The sequence below is a fragment of the Doryrhamphus excisus genome, linkage group LG15, assembly GCF_037039965.1.
Source record: "Doryrhamphus excisus strain RoL-2023G ecotype Guam linkage group LG15, RoL_Dexc_Guam_v1.1, whole genome shotgun sequence".
Taxonomy (NCBI): Eukaryota; Metazoa; Chordata; class Actinopteri; order Syngnathiformes; family Syngnathidae; genus Doryrhamphus; species Doryrhamphus excisus.
Window position 1 is genome coordinate 15,098,168 of NC_136371.1, and position 15,818 is coordinate 15,113,985.

The window sequence follows — 15,818 nt, forward strand, 5'->3', positions numbered from 1 at the left end:
AAAGGTGCTTTTACGTTACGGTGCTCATCACGACTTACCTTCTAGGTTCTACAAGAACGTGTTATGAGCAGGGAACCCACATAACAACTCCAAAGAATATTCCAGCCCTGGCTGGAACATGTCTGCATATTCCATGTAAATTCACATACAAAGGAGACCCCAATACCAAGCTGTGGCTGTGTGGGCAGTGGACCAAAGGTGACTCGTATCCAAGTACCATCGTTTATGACAACTGCTTGAGCTTCAGTGATTATGCACTTATTTTAACGGGAAGGCTCGACCAGCAGAACTGCACCATGATGTACAACAACACGGTTACGCAACACTCAGGCGCCTATTTCTTGCAACTGTACAACCATGTAACCGTGGTTGGGAAGCAGTGTGAACCCGTTTATATCCAAGTTGAAGGTAAGACTTTTTTTGTTTTTCACTTGAAAGTTTCATCCCTCATGACCGATTGGTTCCACAGAACAGCCTTGGCAACCCACCATCCATATCCCCGTAGTTGAGCTGAAAGTGAAGCAGTCCATCACCATCAGCTGCTCCGCTTTCACTCCTTGCCCGGCGTCTCCGCCTGTGGTCAAGTGGCGTCACACTAGCAACAACCAGCAACACCTGGAGCAGCTCCCAGATGGAACCTTCGTGACTAAACTCCAGGACACGTTGGTTTTGACGGAAAAGTACAACGGCTACATCCTGGAATGCTCGTCTGTTTATTACGTGCACGGACGTCAGGAACAGACCAATAGCAGCGTGACTCTCAACGTTTTATGTGAGACCTTTTCTGTTTGTCCCCTCCCTAAAATGACAAAGATGATCTCTGGGTACTTTTCTCCTCCTAGTTGCCCCCAAGGACACCAAAGTCTTGGTCAGTCCGTCGGGACCAGTATTATTCGGGACCTACGTGGTGATGAACTGCTCCAGTCGGGCCAACCCAGCCAGCAACTTCACCTGGTGGGTTAAGGAGGAGGGCGGGACTTACACGCCCATGGCCGATGGAGAATGTACGACATGGAACGTGACCAAGCAAGAAGAGATTTACTGCGTGGCGGCCAATTCTGTTGGCCAGCAAGCGTCAAGAAAGATCAGACTAGAGATTACAGGTGGGCATTGAATACAGCGTGTCTGCCCCTTTAAATAAAGCGATTTAAATATTAGTGAACGCAAAATGCAGTTTTTTAGAAGCCTATTATGAAGGGAGAGAAACCAAAACCCACATAGACCTGGGTGGAAAAGTGATTGCCCCCTAAACCTAATACCCGGTTGGGCCGCCCTTAGCAGCAACAACTGCAATCAAGCATAACTTGCAATGAGTCTCTACTTTGCAGAATTGTTGTCATTCAGCCACATAGGAGGCTTTATAAAGCATCTTTTGAAGGTCATGCCACAGCATCCCAGTAGGATCCAGGTCAGGACTCAAACTAGGCTAAGCTAGCTTGCCGAGCGTCGCACACTGTGACGAGTTTATCCTGCCATTCATAAAACTGTCTCCCTCTTTCATGTAATATCTGCGTCAAATTAAATATATGTAACAATTATCTGTTGTTTTTTCTCCGAAGGCTACCCGAAATACAGTACTGTGGACTGATGCCAAAGTTGACCGCCGTGTGCGCATGCGCAATGTAACGTCGTCAGCGGCATCACTTTGAAGAACGACTTGACTCATAGTCCAAGATTAGATCAAAATGTTTTAATCTCACAATCATTAGTTTTGTCAATTCAAGTGAGAAAAACATCTGACTTTATTGCAGTCACGCAATACACATTTTTAGTGTAAGAAAGAATTATGGCAAAGTAATATAAAAAAAACTTTATTGACAAAAGCCAGCCAATCACAGGACACGAGGGGAGCCACGGACGTCATTAGGTGTATTTTGGGCAGGCATGAACCTCCCTATCATTACCATCTATCTAAGAACTGTCAAATAATTACAATTTTTAACCAGATTAATCAGTTAATCTGAAACTAATCCAATTAAGCTTTGCCTAACAAGAGTCTCTTGAACATTTGAATCACACGTTAAGCATGTTATCATCATCAATAAGAGTAATTAATAAGTCAAAGATGGTTGCCAGGTTTTTACTGTGTGTACTGTGTAAAATTGTGTGTACTTTCAAATGTATTTCTGAGAGAAACTTTGACCTGCTCAGGAATAAGGGTTCTCTCTAGTGTGTAAAATTGCGTGTCTTTTTAAAAGACTTGGTTGAAAGAACTTTTTACCACAAACAATACAAGGAAAAGGTTTCTCTCCAGTGTGTATTGACGTGTGTCTTTTTAAATTACCCTTTAAGCAGAATGTTTTACCACAAACTGAGCAAGAAAAGGGTTTCTCCCCAGTGTGTATTCTTGTGTGGTCATCCAAATTTGACTTCTTAATGAATCTCTTACCACAAACTGAGCAGGAAAGAGGTTTCTCTCCAGTGTGGATTTTCATGTGTTTTTTCAATTGATATTTTTGATAGAATCTTTTCCCGCACGCCGAGCAAGGAGAAGGTTTCACTCCGGTGTGTATTCTTGTGTGATCTTTCAAATATGGCTTAGCAATGAACCTTTTATTGCAAACTGAGCAAGCAAAAGGTTTCTCTCCAGTGTGATGTCTCATGTGTATTTTCAGATATCCCCTTTTAACAAAGGTTTTGTCACATTGAGAGCACACTGAGCAGACAAAAGGTTTCTCGCCTGTGTGTATTCTTGTGTGTACGTTCAAGTGTGATCGCCGAGATAATCGTTTACCACAAACTGAGCAGGTGAAAGTTTTCTTTCTTGTGTGTACTCTTGTGTGTTCTTTCAAATTTGACCACTCTGAGAATATTTTACCACAAACTGAGCAGGTGAAAGGTTTCTCTCCTGTGTGGTATCTCATGTGTCTGGTCAGATTCCCCTTGTGAACAAAGGTTTTGTCACATTGGGAGCATTTCCAGCGTGTGTTGTCAGTGTGACATGTCATGTCAGCTTCAGAGTCTTCATCATCAGTGTCAGGAGAGTGTGACGTTATGTCGTCGCTATCTGATAGTGGAGCTAAGAGGTTGTCTGCTTGTGATCCTCCACTGTGGTCTCCATCAGCTTCTGTTGTCATGTGATGCGTGGAGCTGCTGCTTGGAGGCTCCACCTCTCCCTGCTCCTCACTTTGACCTTTGTCTTCATCATCTTCACTCTTCACGGTTACACAAATCACTGGGAACTCCTCCAGTCCTTCAAGATGCTCTCCCTCCTGACTGATGCTGCGATCCTCCTCTTCCTCTTTAATGTGAGGGTGCTGTGGCTCCTCCCGCTCCATCCGGGAGGTTCACTACTGCTGCTCAGTGGGAAGATGTCTGCAGGACACAAGAAGACAAAGACATGCTCCGGATAAGTCCGCCTTTGCTCCGTCTCACTGTCCTCAAAAAGTGCCTAATTGAAGATTTGATCCTTGGTGTGGCTGAAAAAAGCAAGATGGTGGTGGTTGATCTTGTTACCACAAGCGTCTTTGAGAACAGTCACATCTTCAATGAAGGTAAAAGTAACCTTAAAGGCGACCTATTATGCTCGTTTTTCAGCCCCTTGTATTGAGTTGTGGACTCCTATAGAGCAGCTACACACAATGCTAAAGCTACTTACTATTGAGATATGCCTTGAAGTTTCCTTGAGAAGATTCAGACCATCCAGTCTCTACTTCGGGATCGGATTTGTGATCCAACACACATGGCTGGATGTTAAAAGCGGACATTTTAAAAAGATAAATTGACGTTTTATCAACGCCAATAAAGTTGGGTTCGGCAGCTATCCGGAAGTCCTCCTGAGCCCTTGGGAGTGTCACCAAAAACAGCAGAGTGGGTGTGGGTCAACAGACCGTTTTCACAGGAAGTACAGAATATAATGTGGATGGATTCTGGAAGAACTATTAAGCTTTGTGTGTTGGAGCATCGGTAACGTGTACCGTGGTCATTACCCAACTGTTAGCAACCCCAAGTAACATTGGAAAAAGTATCTGGCTTCAGCAACAGTTGCATAGTGGCCAACGTTCACAAAACAGTCCACTGTGAAATGCCCCCCTCCCCCCGCACAGACGTAAACTCAAACATTAGTATCGAGTTCGTATCGATCACGAACCCTTGATATCGATACGATAGCTATGTGGAGTACATGTGCAAAACGGTCCTTAACGGATAACAGCTTTTATGGGTCGTGTTAAAAAAACAAATAAAAAAAATATACAAATGTGACAGTAAGAGTGAAACTAACCTGCTCTGCTTCTTGAAAACAGCGTCCAGTTGTTGACGTCGTCGCTGGTTCTCCTCGTACTCTGCTATCGTTCTCCGCTTACAGTCGCAGTTAGTCGCCGATTCACAAATGCACTCAGCAAATTTGACTTCTTAATGAATCTCTTACCACAAACTGAGCAGGAAAGAGGTTTCTCTCCAGTGTGGATTTTCATGTGTTTTTTCAATTGATATTTTTGATAGAATCTTTTCCCGCACGCCGAGCAAGGAGAAGGTTTCACTCCGGTGTGTATTCTTGTGTGATCTTTCAAATATGGCTTAGCAATGAACCTTTTATTGCAAACTGAGCAAGCAAAAGGTTTCTCTCCAGTGTGATGTCTCATGTGTATTTTCAGATATCCCCTTTTAACAAAGGTTTTGTCACATTGAGAGCACACTGAGCAGACAAAAGGTTTCTCGCCTGTGTGTATTCTTGTGTGTACGTTCAAGTGTGATCGCCGAGATAATCGTTTACCACAAACTGAGCAGGTGAAAGTTTTCTTTCTTGTGTGTACTCTTGTGTGTTCTTTCAAATTTGACCACTCTGAGAATATTTTACCACAAACTGAGCAGGTGAAAGGTTTCTCTCCTGTGTGGTATCTCATGTGTCTGGTCAGATTCCCCTTGTGAACAAAGGTTTTGTCACATTGGGAGCATTTCCAGCGTGTGTTGTCAGTGTGACATGTCATGTCAGCTTCAGAGTCTTCATCATCAGTGTCAGGAGAGTGTGACGTTATGTCGTCGCTATCTGATAGTGGAGCTAAGAGGTTGTCTGCTTGTGATCCTCCACTGTGGTCTCCATCAGCTTCTGTTGTCATGTGATGCGTGGAGCTGCTGCTTGGAGGCTCCACCTCTCCCTGCTCCTCACTTTGACCTTTGTCTTCATCATCTTCACTCTTCACGGTTACACAAATCACTGGGAACTCCTCCAGTCCTTCAAGATGCTCTCCCTCCTGACTGATGCTGCGATCCTCCTCTTCCTCTTTAATGTGAGGGTGCTGTGGCTCCTCCCGCTCCATCCGGGAGGTTCACTACTGCTGCTCAGTGGGAAGATGTCTGCAGGACACAAGAAGACAAAGACATGCTTCGGATAAGTCCGCCTTTGCTCCGTCTCACTGTCCTCAAAAAGTGCCTAATTGAAGATTTGATCCTTGGTGTGGCTGAAAAAAGCAAGATGGTGGTGGTTGATCTTGTTACCACAAGCGTCTTTGAGAACAGTCACATCTTCAATGAAGGTAAAAGTAACCTTAAAGGCGACCTATTATGCTCGTTTTTCAGCCCCTTGTATTGAGTTGTGGACTCCTATAGAGCAGCTACACACAATGCTAAAGCTACTTACTATTGAGATATGCCTTGAAGTTTCCTTGAGAAGATTCAGACCATCCAGTCTCTACTTCGGGATCGGATTTGTGATCCAACACACATGGCTGGATGTTAAAAGCGGACATTTTAAAAAGATAAATTGACGTTTTATCAACGCCAATAAAGTTGGGTTCGGCAGCTATCCGGAAGTCCTCCTGAGCCCTTGGGAGTGTCACCAAAAACAGCAGAGTGGGTGTGGGTCAACAGACCGTTTTCACAGGAAGTACAGAATATAATGTGGATGGATTCTGGAAGAACTATTAAGCTTTGTGTGTTGGAGCATCGGTAACGTGTACCGTGGTCATTACCCAACTGTTAGCAACCCCAAGTAACATTGGAAAAAGTATCTGGCTTCAGCAACAGTTGCATAGTGGCCAACGTTCACAAAACAGTCCACTGTGAAATGCCCCCCTCCCCCCGCACAGACGTAAACTCAAACATTAGTATCGAGTTCGTATCGATCACGAACCCTTGATATCGATACGATAGCTATGTGGAGTACATGTGCAAAACGGTCCTTAACGGATAACAGCTTTTATGGGTCGTGTTAAAAAAACAAATAAAAAAAATATACAAATGTGACAGTAAGAGTGAAACTAACCTGCTCTGCTTCTTGAAAACAGCGTCCAGTTGTTGACGTCGTCGCTGGTTCTCCTCGTACTCTGCTATCGTTCTCCGCTTACAGTCGCAGTTAGTCGCCGATTCACAAATGCACTCAGCATTTGTTTGTTTTTTTTTTTTACAAATGCTCACACAATCACAACACTTTGCACTCACACTTGATTTCTGTCGTAGCGATGTGTTGATAACTTCCGGCTCTTTGTTAGCAGCTAGCAAGCTAAGCTAGCTTGAGAAGGTGCAAAGTTCACTGAGACGAGTTTAGCCTTCCTGACACGAATAATACTCTTTCGCATTGTGTCGTCCATATTTAATATTTCAGAATAATTATCCATTGTGTTTTTCCCCGAAATCTACCCGGCATACATTTCCATACCTGGCGGTAGCCAGTCTGCAGTGCTCGTGCACTCGGTCACTGTTGCCAACTCCTCAGTAAGAAAAGTAGCTATTGGTTGTCCTACAATTTGCTAGTTGACGCCAATGGCTAATTTGCATACAAGTCGCTGTAATCACCATCAACTTTATTTCATACACATACAGTGCATGGTCCTTAGAACATTAAAAAAACACCGAGGAAAAACCCGACTGAATTTTGAACAAGGTTGGTCAGACTATGTATCGTGCTGTTAACATGTTAGCCTACACATTCATCTGTACATCAGATTCCGTAGCACAGCAGCAATCAAATGAACGTCCTCTTTACTTCTGACTTCATATCATAACAAAGTCCAAACCATACTGCGAGCAAACCCTTAATGTTGGGTTATATGCTTTCATTTACAATATTGTTTATAAAGTGGTTCTAACGAGCAGTATGTTCCTGCCAGTGCACTGTGCTTTTGTTTTGAAGAGACCTCCTGACTTCCTGTTTAACTGTCGCAAAATGCGTTGCGACGGACATTTAACTGTACTTCCCATGAATAGCACGTGTGCGTGCTTATGTTGACTGTGTGGGTGAATGAACACAGCTAAGAAACAAGACGTGGTGTGAACTATCCAATATGTCACACAGTGCTGAGAACGCAACACTTAATTTCAAATTGGCCATAAAAAAATAATTGTACTATTTTATCTCGGCCAGCACCTTCAAAAGCCTAATAATTTACATTCGGTCTCGCCTCCACTCTTTATCTTGCAGTTGGGTCTACAGGTTTTATTTTTGAATAAAACTTTATTTTAAAACTATGGAATGAAACGTGTATTACAAATAAGTCTATTATCATCAATTCCAATGAAACAGTGCTTTACGTGTTGGATTGTTCCATGTACTATTGATGTTATGACGCGTGAAGAGGACATACGACATAGAGAAACAACTTTAATATCTTTTTCTCTTTAAGACGTATCAAACACGACTAAGATTTTGCTCAGTGAGGATGTGTTCCCTGTTGATTCAAAACGCATTTAAGACAGCCGCTGCACTGTGCGCTGAGAACTTAGGAGTCTTCTAGCCTCGAAGGTAAATTGAATAGACACGCTAATGACCATGTTGTAATATACACAAAGATGAGCGTGATTTAATTGTGTGGGTTGTTTTGCTTGAATATGAACGAATTGTTAATTACAGAGGCTGGCCAGCATATTTTAAAATGTCAAAATTATTTACTTAAATGCTCTGACGCGCAATTACTTGCCGTTTTATTATCTTCATGTGTTAACAATGCACGAGATAGACACGCCTCACTGCTGTCCCCTGCAGAGCGGAGAAAGTACTGCACCCCTCGAGGCTCATCCAATATAACATGATGTGAAATTGAAAGTGTCTTTTATTTCAAGGTGTTAATGGTTCATGAATGCTGCTGGAAATGAAAAAAAAAATCGGGATCTCTCCTGACAAATACAAAATGTCATAACACATTTTTACACTCCATACTTAATTAAAAATACCCTTTGAATAATAAAAACAGATTAATATGGTGCTCCTGCAGGAAACACGCTTTATGTGGGTTGACAATGGAGCCAATGAAGACTTTGCTACTGCTGACTACAGTCTGTAGTATAGGTGAGCCATTTAAACGTCAACAAAAGGTGCTTTTACGTTACGGTGCTCATCACGACTTACCTTCTAGGTTCTACAAGAACGTGTTATGAGCAGGGAACCCACATAACAACTCCAAAGAATATTCCAGCCCTGGCTGGAACATGTCTGCATATTCCATGTAAATTCACATACAAAGGAGACCCCAATACCAAGCTGTGGCTGTGTGGGCAGTGGACCAAAGGTGACTCGTATCCAAGTACCATCGTTTATGACAACTGCTTGAGCTTCAGTGATTATGCACTTATTTTAACGGGAAGGCTCGACCAGCAGAACTGCACCATGATGTACAACAACACGGTTACGCAACACTCAGGCGCCTATTTCTTGCAACTGTACAACCATGTAACCGTGGTTGGGAAGCAGTGTGAACCCGTTTATATCCAAGTTGAAGGTAAGACTTTTTTTGTTTTTCACTTGAAAGTTTCATCCCTCATGACCGATTGGTTCCACAGAACAGCCTTGGCAACCCACCATCCATATCCCCGTAGTTGAGCTGAAAGTGAAGCAGTCCATCACCATCAGCTGCTCCGCTTTCACTCCTTGCCCGGCGTCTCCGCCTGTGGTCAAGTGGCGTCACACTAGCAACAACCAGCAACACCTGGAGCAGCTCCCAGATGGAACCTTCGTGACTAAACTCCAGGACACGTTGGTTTTGACGGAAAAGTACAACGGCTACATCCTGGAATGCTCGTCTGTTTATTACGTGCACGGACGTCAGGAACAGACCAATAGCAGCGTGACTCTCAACGTTTTATGTGAGACCTTTTCTGTTTGTCCCCTCCCTAAAATGACAAAGATGATCTCTGGGTACTTTTCTCCTCCTAGTTGCCCCCAAGGACACCAAAGTCTTGGTCAGTCCGTCGGGACCAGTATTATTCGGGACCTACGTGGTGATGAACTGCTCCAGTCGGGCCAACCCAGCCAGCAACTTCACCTGGTGGGTTAAGGAGGAGGGCGGGACTTACACGCCCATGGCCGATGGAGAATGTACGACATGGAACGTGACCAAGCAAGAAGAGATTTACTGCGTGGCGGCCAATTCTGTTGGCCAGCAAGCGTCAAGAAAGATCAGACTAGAGATTACAGGTGGGCATTGAATACAGCGTGTCTGCCCCTTTAAATAAAGCGATTTAAATATTAGTGAACGCAAAATGCAGTTTTTTAGAAGCCTATTATGAAGGGAGAGAAACCAAAACCCACATAGACCTGGGTGGAAAAGTGATTGCCCCCTAAACCTAATACCCGGTTGGGCCGCCCTTAGCAGCAACAACTGCAATCAAGCATAACTTGCAATGAGTCTCTACTTTGCAGAATTGTTGTCATTCAGCCACATAGGAGGCTTTATAAAGCATCTTTTGAAGGTCATGCCACAGCATCCCAGTAGGATCCAGGTCAGGACTCAAACTAGGCTAAGCTAGCTTGCCGAGCGTCGCACACTGTGACGAGTTTATCCTGCCATTCATAAAACTGTCTCCCTCTTTCATGTAATATCTGCGTCAAATTAAATATATGTAACAATTATCTGTTGTTTTTTCTCCGAAGGCTACCCGAAATACAGTACTGTGGACTGATGCCAAAGTTGACCGCCGTGTGCGCATGCGCAATGTAACGTCGTCAGCGGCATCACTTTGAAGAACGACTTGACTCATAGTCCAAGATTAGATCAAAATGTTTTAATCTCACAATCATTAGTTTTGTCAATTCAAGTGAGAAAAACATCTGACTTTATTGCAGTCACGCAATACACATTTTTAGTGTAAGAAAGAATTATGGCAAAGTAATATAAAAAAAACTTTATTGACAAAAGCCAGCCAATCACAGGACACGAGGGGAGCCACGGACGTCATTAGGTGTATTTTGGGCAGGCATGAACCTCCCTATCATTACCATCTATCTAAGAACTGTCAAATAATTACAATTTTTAACCAGATTAATCAGTTAATCTGAAACTAATCCAATTAAGCTTTGCCTAACAAGAGTCTCTTGAACATTTGAATCACACGTTAAGCATGTTATCATCATCAATAAGAGTAATTAATAAGTCAAAGATGGTTGCCAGGTTTTTACTGTGTGTACTGTGTAAAATTGTGTGTACTTTCAAATGTATTTCTGAGAGAAACTTTGACCTGCTCAGGAATAAGGGTTCTCTCTAGTGTGTAAAATTGCGTGTCTTTTTAAAAGACTTGGTTGAAAGAACTTTTTACCACAAACAATACAAGGAAAAGGTTTCTCTCCAGTGTGTATTGACGTGTGTCTTTTTAAATTACCCTTTAAGCAGAATGTTTTACCACAAACTGAGCAAGAAAAGGGTTTCTCCCCAGTGTGTATTCTTGTGTGGTCATCCAAATTTGACTTCTTAATGAATCTCTTACCACAAACTGAGCAGGAAAGAGGTTTCTCTCCAGTGTGGATTTTCATGTGTTTTTTCAATTGATATTTTTGATAGAATCTTTTCCCGCACGCCGAGCAAGGAGAAGGTTTCACTCCGGTGTGTATTCTTGTGTGATCTTTCAAATATGGCTTAGCAATGAACCTTTTATTGCAAACTGAGCAAGCAAAAGGTTTCTCTCCAGTGTGATGTCTCATGTGTATTTTCAGATATCCCCTTTTAACAAAGGTTTTGTCACATTGAGAGCACACTGAGCAGACAAAAGGTTTCTCGCCTGTGTGTATTCTTGTGTGTACGTTCAAGTGTGATCGCCGAGATAATCGTTTACCACAAACTGAGCAGGTGAAAGTTTTCTTTCTTGTGTGTACTCTTGTGTGTTCTTTCAAATTTGACCACTCTGAGAATATTTTACCACAAACTGAGCAGGTGAAAGGTTTCTCTCCTGTGTGGTATCTCATGTGTCTGGTCAGATTCCCCTTGTGAACAAAGGTTTTGTCACATTGGGAGCATTTCCAGCGTGTGTTGTCAGTGTGACATGTCATGTCAGCTTCAGAGTCTTCATCATCAGTGTCAGGAGAGTGTGACGTTATGTCGTCGCTATCTGATAGTGGAGCTAAGAGGTTGTCTGCTTGTGATCCTCCACTGTGGTCTCCATCAGCTTCTGTTGTCATGTGATGCGTGGAGCTGCTGCTTGGAGGCTCCACCTCTCCCTGCTCCTCACTTTGACCTTTGTCTTCATCATCTTCACTCTTCACGGTTACACAAATCACTGGGAACTCCTCCAGTCCTTCAAGATGCTCTCCCTCCTGACTGATGCTGCGATCCTCCTCTTCCTCTTTAATGTGAGGGTGCTGTGGCTCCTCCCGCTCCATCCGGGAGGTTCACTACTGCTGCTCAGTGGGAAGATGTCTGCAGGACACAAGAAGACAAAGACATGCTTCGGATAAGTCCGCCTTTGCTCCGTCTCACTGTCCTCAAAAAGTGCCTAATTGAAGATTTGATCCTTGGTGTGGCTGAAAAAAGCAAGATGGTGGTGGTTGATCTTGTTACCACAAGCGTCTTTGAGAACAGTCACATCTTCAATGAAGGTAAAAGTAACCTTAAAGGCGACCTATTATGCTCGTTTTTCAGCCCCTTGTATTGAGTTGTGGACTCCTATAGAGCAGCTACACACAATGCTAAAGCTACTTACTATTGAGATATGCCTTGAAGTTTCCTTGAGAAGATTCAGACCATCCAGTCTCTACTTCGGGATCGGATTTGTGATCCAACACACATGGCTGGATGTTAAAAGCGGACATTTTAAAAAGATAAATTGACGTTTTATCAACGCCAATAAAGTTGGGTTCGGCAGCTATCCGGAAGTCCTCCTGAGCCCTTGGGAGTGTCACCAAAAACAGCAGAGTGGGTGTGGGTCAACAGACCGTTTTCACAGGAAGTACAGAATATAATGTGGATGGATTCTGGAAGAACTATTAAGCTTTGTGTGTTGGAGCATCGGTAACGTGTACCGTGGTCATTACCCAACTGTTAGCAACCCCAAGTAACATTGGAAAAAGTATCTGGCTTCAGCAACAGTTGCATAGTGGCCAACGTTCACAAAACAGTCCACTGTGAAATGCCCCCCTCCCCCCGCACAGACGTAAACTCAAACATTAGTATCGAGTTCGTATCGATCACGAACCCTTGATATCGATACGATAGCTATGTGGAGTACATGTGCAAAACGGTCCTTAACGGATAACAGCTTTTATGGGTCGTGTTAAAAAAACAAATAAAAAAAATATACAAATGTGACAGTAAGAGTGAAACTAACCTGCTCTGCTTCTTGAAAACAGCGTCCAGTTGTTGACGTCGTCGCTGGTTCTCCTCGTACTCTGCTATCGTTCTCCGCTTACAGTCGCAGTTAGTCGCCGATTCACAAATGCACTCAGCATTTGTTTGTTTTTTTTTTTTACAAATGCTCACACAATCACAACACTTTGCACTCACACTTGATTTCTGTCGTAGCGATGTGTTGATAACTTCCGGCTCTTTGTTAGCAGCTAGCAAGCTAAGCTAGCTTGAGAAGGTGCAAAGTTCACTGAGACGAGTTTAGCCTTCCTGACACGAATAATACTCTTTCGCATTGTGTCGTCCATATTTAATATTTCAGAATAATTATCCATTGTGTTTTTCCCCGAAATCTACCCGGCATACATTTCCATACCTGGCGGTAGCCAGTCTGCAGTGCTCGTGCACTCGGTCACTGTTGCCAACTCCTCAGTAAGAAAAGTAGCTATTGGTTGTCCTACAATTTGCTAGTTGACGCCAATGGCTAATTTGCATACAAGTCGCTGTAATCACCATCAACTTTATTTCATACACATACAGTGCATGGTCCTTAGAACATTAAAAAAACACCGAGGAAAAACCCGACTGAATTTTGAACAAGGTTGGTCAGACTATGTATCGTGCTGTTAACATGTTAGCCTACACATTCATCTGTACATCAGATTCCGTAGCACAGCAGCAATCAAATGAACGTCCTCTTTACTTCTGACTTCATATCATAACAAAGTCCAAACCATACTGCGAGCAAACCCTTAATGTTGGGTTATATGCTTTCATTTACAATATTGTTTATAAAGTGGTTCTAACGAGCAGTATGTTCCTGCCAGTGCACTGTGCTTTTGTTTTGAAGAGACCTCCTGACTTCCTGTTTAACTGTCGCAAAATGCGTTGCGACGGACATTTAACTGTACTTCCCATGAATAGCACGTGTGCGTGCTTATGTTGACTGTGTGGGTGAATGAACACAGCTAAGAAACAAGACGTGGTGTGAACTATCCAATATGTCACACAGTGCTGAGAACGCAACACTTAATTTCAAATTGGCCATAAAAAAATAATTGTACTATTTTATCTCGGCCAGCACCTTCAAAAGCCTAATAATTTACATTCGGTCTCGCCTCCACTCTTTATCTTGCAGTTGGGTCTACAGGTTTTATTTTTGAATAAAACTTTATTTTAAAACTATGGAATGAAACGTGTATTACAAATAAGTCTATTATCATCAATTCCAATGAAACAGTGCTTTACGTGTTGGATTGTTCCATGTACTATTGATGTTATGACGCGTGAAGAGGACATACGACATAGAGAAACAACTTTAATATCTTTTTCTCTTTAAGACGTATCAAACACGACTAAGATTTTGCTCAGTGAGGATGTGTTCCCTGTTGATTCAAAACGCATTTAAGACAGCCGCTGCACTGTGCGCTGAGAACTTAGGAGTCTTCTAGCCTCGAAGGTAAATTGAATAGACACGCTAATGACCATGTTGTAATATACACAAAGATGAGCGTGATTTAATTGTGTGGGTTGTTTTGCTTGAATATGAACGAATTGTTAATTACAGAGGCTGGCCAGCATATTTTAAAATGTCAAAATTATTTACTTAAATGCTCTGACGCGCAATTACTTGCCGTTTTATTATCTTCATGTGTTAACAATGCACGAGATAGACACGCCTCACTGCTGTCCCCTGCAGAGCGGAGAAAGTACTGCACCCCTCGAGGCTCATCCAATATAACATGATGTGAAATTGAAAGTGTCTTTTATTTCAAGGTGTTAATGGTTCATGAATGCTGCTGGAAATGAAAAAAAAAATCGGGATCTCTCCTGACAAATACAAAATGTCATAACACATTTTTACACTCCATACTTAATTAAAAATACCCTTTGAATAATAAAAACAGATTAATATGGTGCTCCTGCAGGAAACACGCTTTATGTGGGTTGACAATGGAGCCAATGAAGACTTTGCTACTGCTGACTACAGTCTGTAGTATAGGTGAGCCATTTAAACGTCAACAAAAGGTGCTTTTACGTTACGGTGCTCATCACGACTTACCTTCTAGGTTCTACAAGAACGTGTTATGAGCAGGGAACCCACATAACAACTCCAAAGAATATTCCAGCCCTGGCTGGAACATGTCTGCATATTCCATGTAAATTCACATACAAAGGAGACCCCAATACCAAGCTGTGGCTGTGTGGGCAGTGGACCAAAGGTGACTCGTATCCAAGTACCATCGTTTATGACAACTGCTTGAGCTTCAGTGATTATGCACTTATTTTAACGGGAAGGCTCGACCAGCAGAACTGCACCATGATGTACAACAACACGGTTACGCAACACTCAGGCGCCTATTTCTTGCAACTGTACAACCATGTAACCGTGGTTGGGAAGCAGTGTGAACCCGTTTATATCCAAGTTGAAGGTAAGACTTTTTTTGTTTTTCACTTGAAAGTTTCATCCCTCATGACCGATTGGTTCCACAGAACAGCCTTGGCAACCCACCATCCATATCCCCGTAGTTGAGCTGAAAGTGAAGCAGTCCATCACCATCAGCTGCTCCGCTTTCACTCCTTGCCCGGCGTCTCCGCCTGTGGTCAAGTGGCGTCACACTAGCAACAACCAGCAACACCTGGAGCAGCTCCCAGATGGAACCTTCGTGACTAAACTCCAGGACACGTTGGTTTTGACGGAAAAGTACAACGGCTACATCCTGGAATGCTCGTCTGTTTATTACGTGCACGGACGTCAGGAACAGACCAATAGCAGCGTGACTCTCAACGTTTTATGTGAGACCTTTTCTGTTTGTCCCCTCCCTAAAATGACAAAGATGATCTCTGGGTACTTTTCTCCTCCTAGTTGCCCCCAAGGACACCAAAGTCTTGGTCAGTCCGTCGGGACCAGTATTATTCGGGACCTACGTGGTGATGAACTGCTCCAGTCGGGCCAACCCAGCCAGCAACTTCACCTGGTGGGTTAAGGAGGAGGGCGGGACTTACACGCCCATGGCCGATGGAGAATGTACGACATGGAACGTGACCAAGCAAGAAGAGATTTACTGCGTGGCGGCCAATTCTGTTGGCCAGCAAGCGTCAAGAAAGATCAGACTAGAGATTACAGGTGGGCATTGAATACAGCGTGTCTGCCCCTTTAAATAAAGCGATTTAAATATTAGTGAACGCAAAATGCAGTTTTTTAGAAGCCTATTATGAAGGGAGAGAAACCAAAACCCACATAGACCTGGGTGGAAAAGTGATTGCCCCCTAAACCTAATACCCGGTTGGGCCGCCCTTAGCAGCAACAACTGCAATCAAGCATAACTTGCAATG

At 43.1% G+C, this 15,818-nt stretch overlaps 3 protein-coding genes across 3 annotated transcripts; all 3 read right to left on the reverse strand.

Moving 5' to 3' along the window:
- Positions 1-1,670: 1,670 nt before the first annotated feature.
- Positions 1,671-3,163, reverse strand: LOC144901759 (uncharacterized). The gene has a single exon (XM_078796626.1). The coding sequence runs from the start codon at positions 3,075-3,077 to the stop codon at positions 2,148-2,150; it is 930 nt and encodes a 309-aa protein (XP_078652752.1). The 5' UTR covers positions 3,078-3,163; the 3' UTR covers positions 1,671-2,147.
- Positions 3,164-4,349: 1,186 nt separating this feature from the next.
- LOC144901794 (uncharacterized) lies at positions 4,350-5,143 on the reverse strand (the record flags this gene model as incomplete). Its single annotated transcript, XM_078796828.1, has 1 exon — positions 4,350-5,143. A coding segment is annotated over exon 1 (708 nt), but the record flags the coding sequence as incomplete, so codon positions are not given.
- A 4,770-nt stretch (positions 5,144-9,913) lies between these two features.
- On the reverse strand, positions 9,914-11,406 carry LOC144901756 (uncharacterized). Its single transcript, XM_078796623.1, has one exon. The coding sequence runs from the start codon at positions 11,318-11,320 to the stop codon at positions 10,391-10,393; it is 930 nt and encodes a 309-aa protein (XP_078652749.1). The 5' UTR covers positions 11,321-11,406; the 3' UTR covers positions 9,914-10,390.
- Between the last annotated feature and the right edge of the window lie 4,412 nt (positions 11,407-15,818).

Coding starts and splice junctions, on each gene's coding strand:
- LOC144901759 (XM_078796626.1), bottom strand. CDS start 3,077: ATGACAACAGAAGCTGATGGAGACCACAGTGGAGGATCACAAGCAGAC.
- LOC144901756 (XM_078796623.1), bottom strand. CDS start 11,320: ATGACAACAGAAGCTGATGGAGACCACAGTGGAGGATCACAAGCAGAC.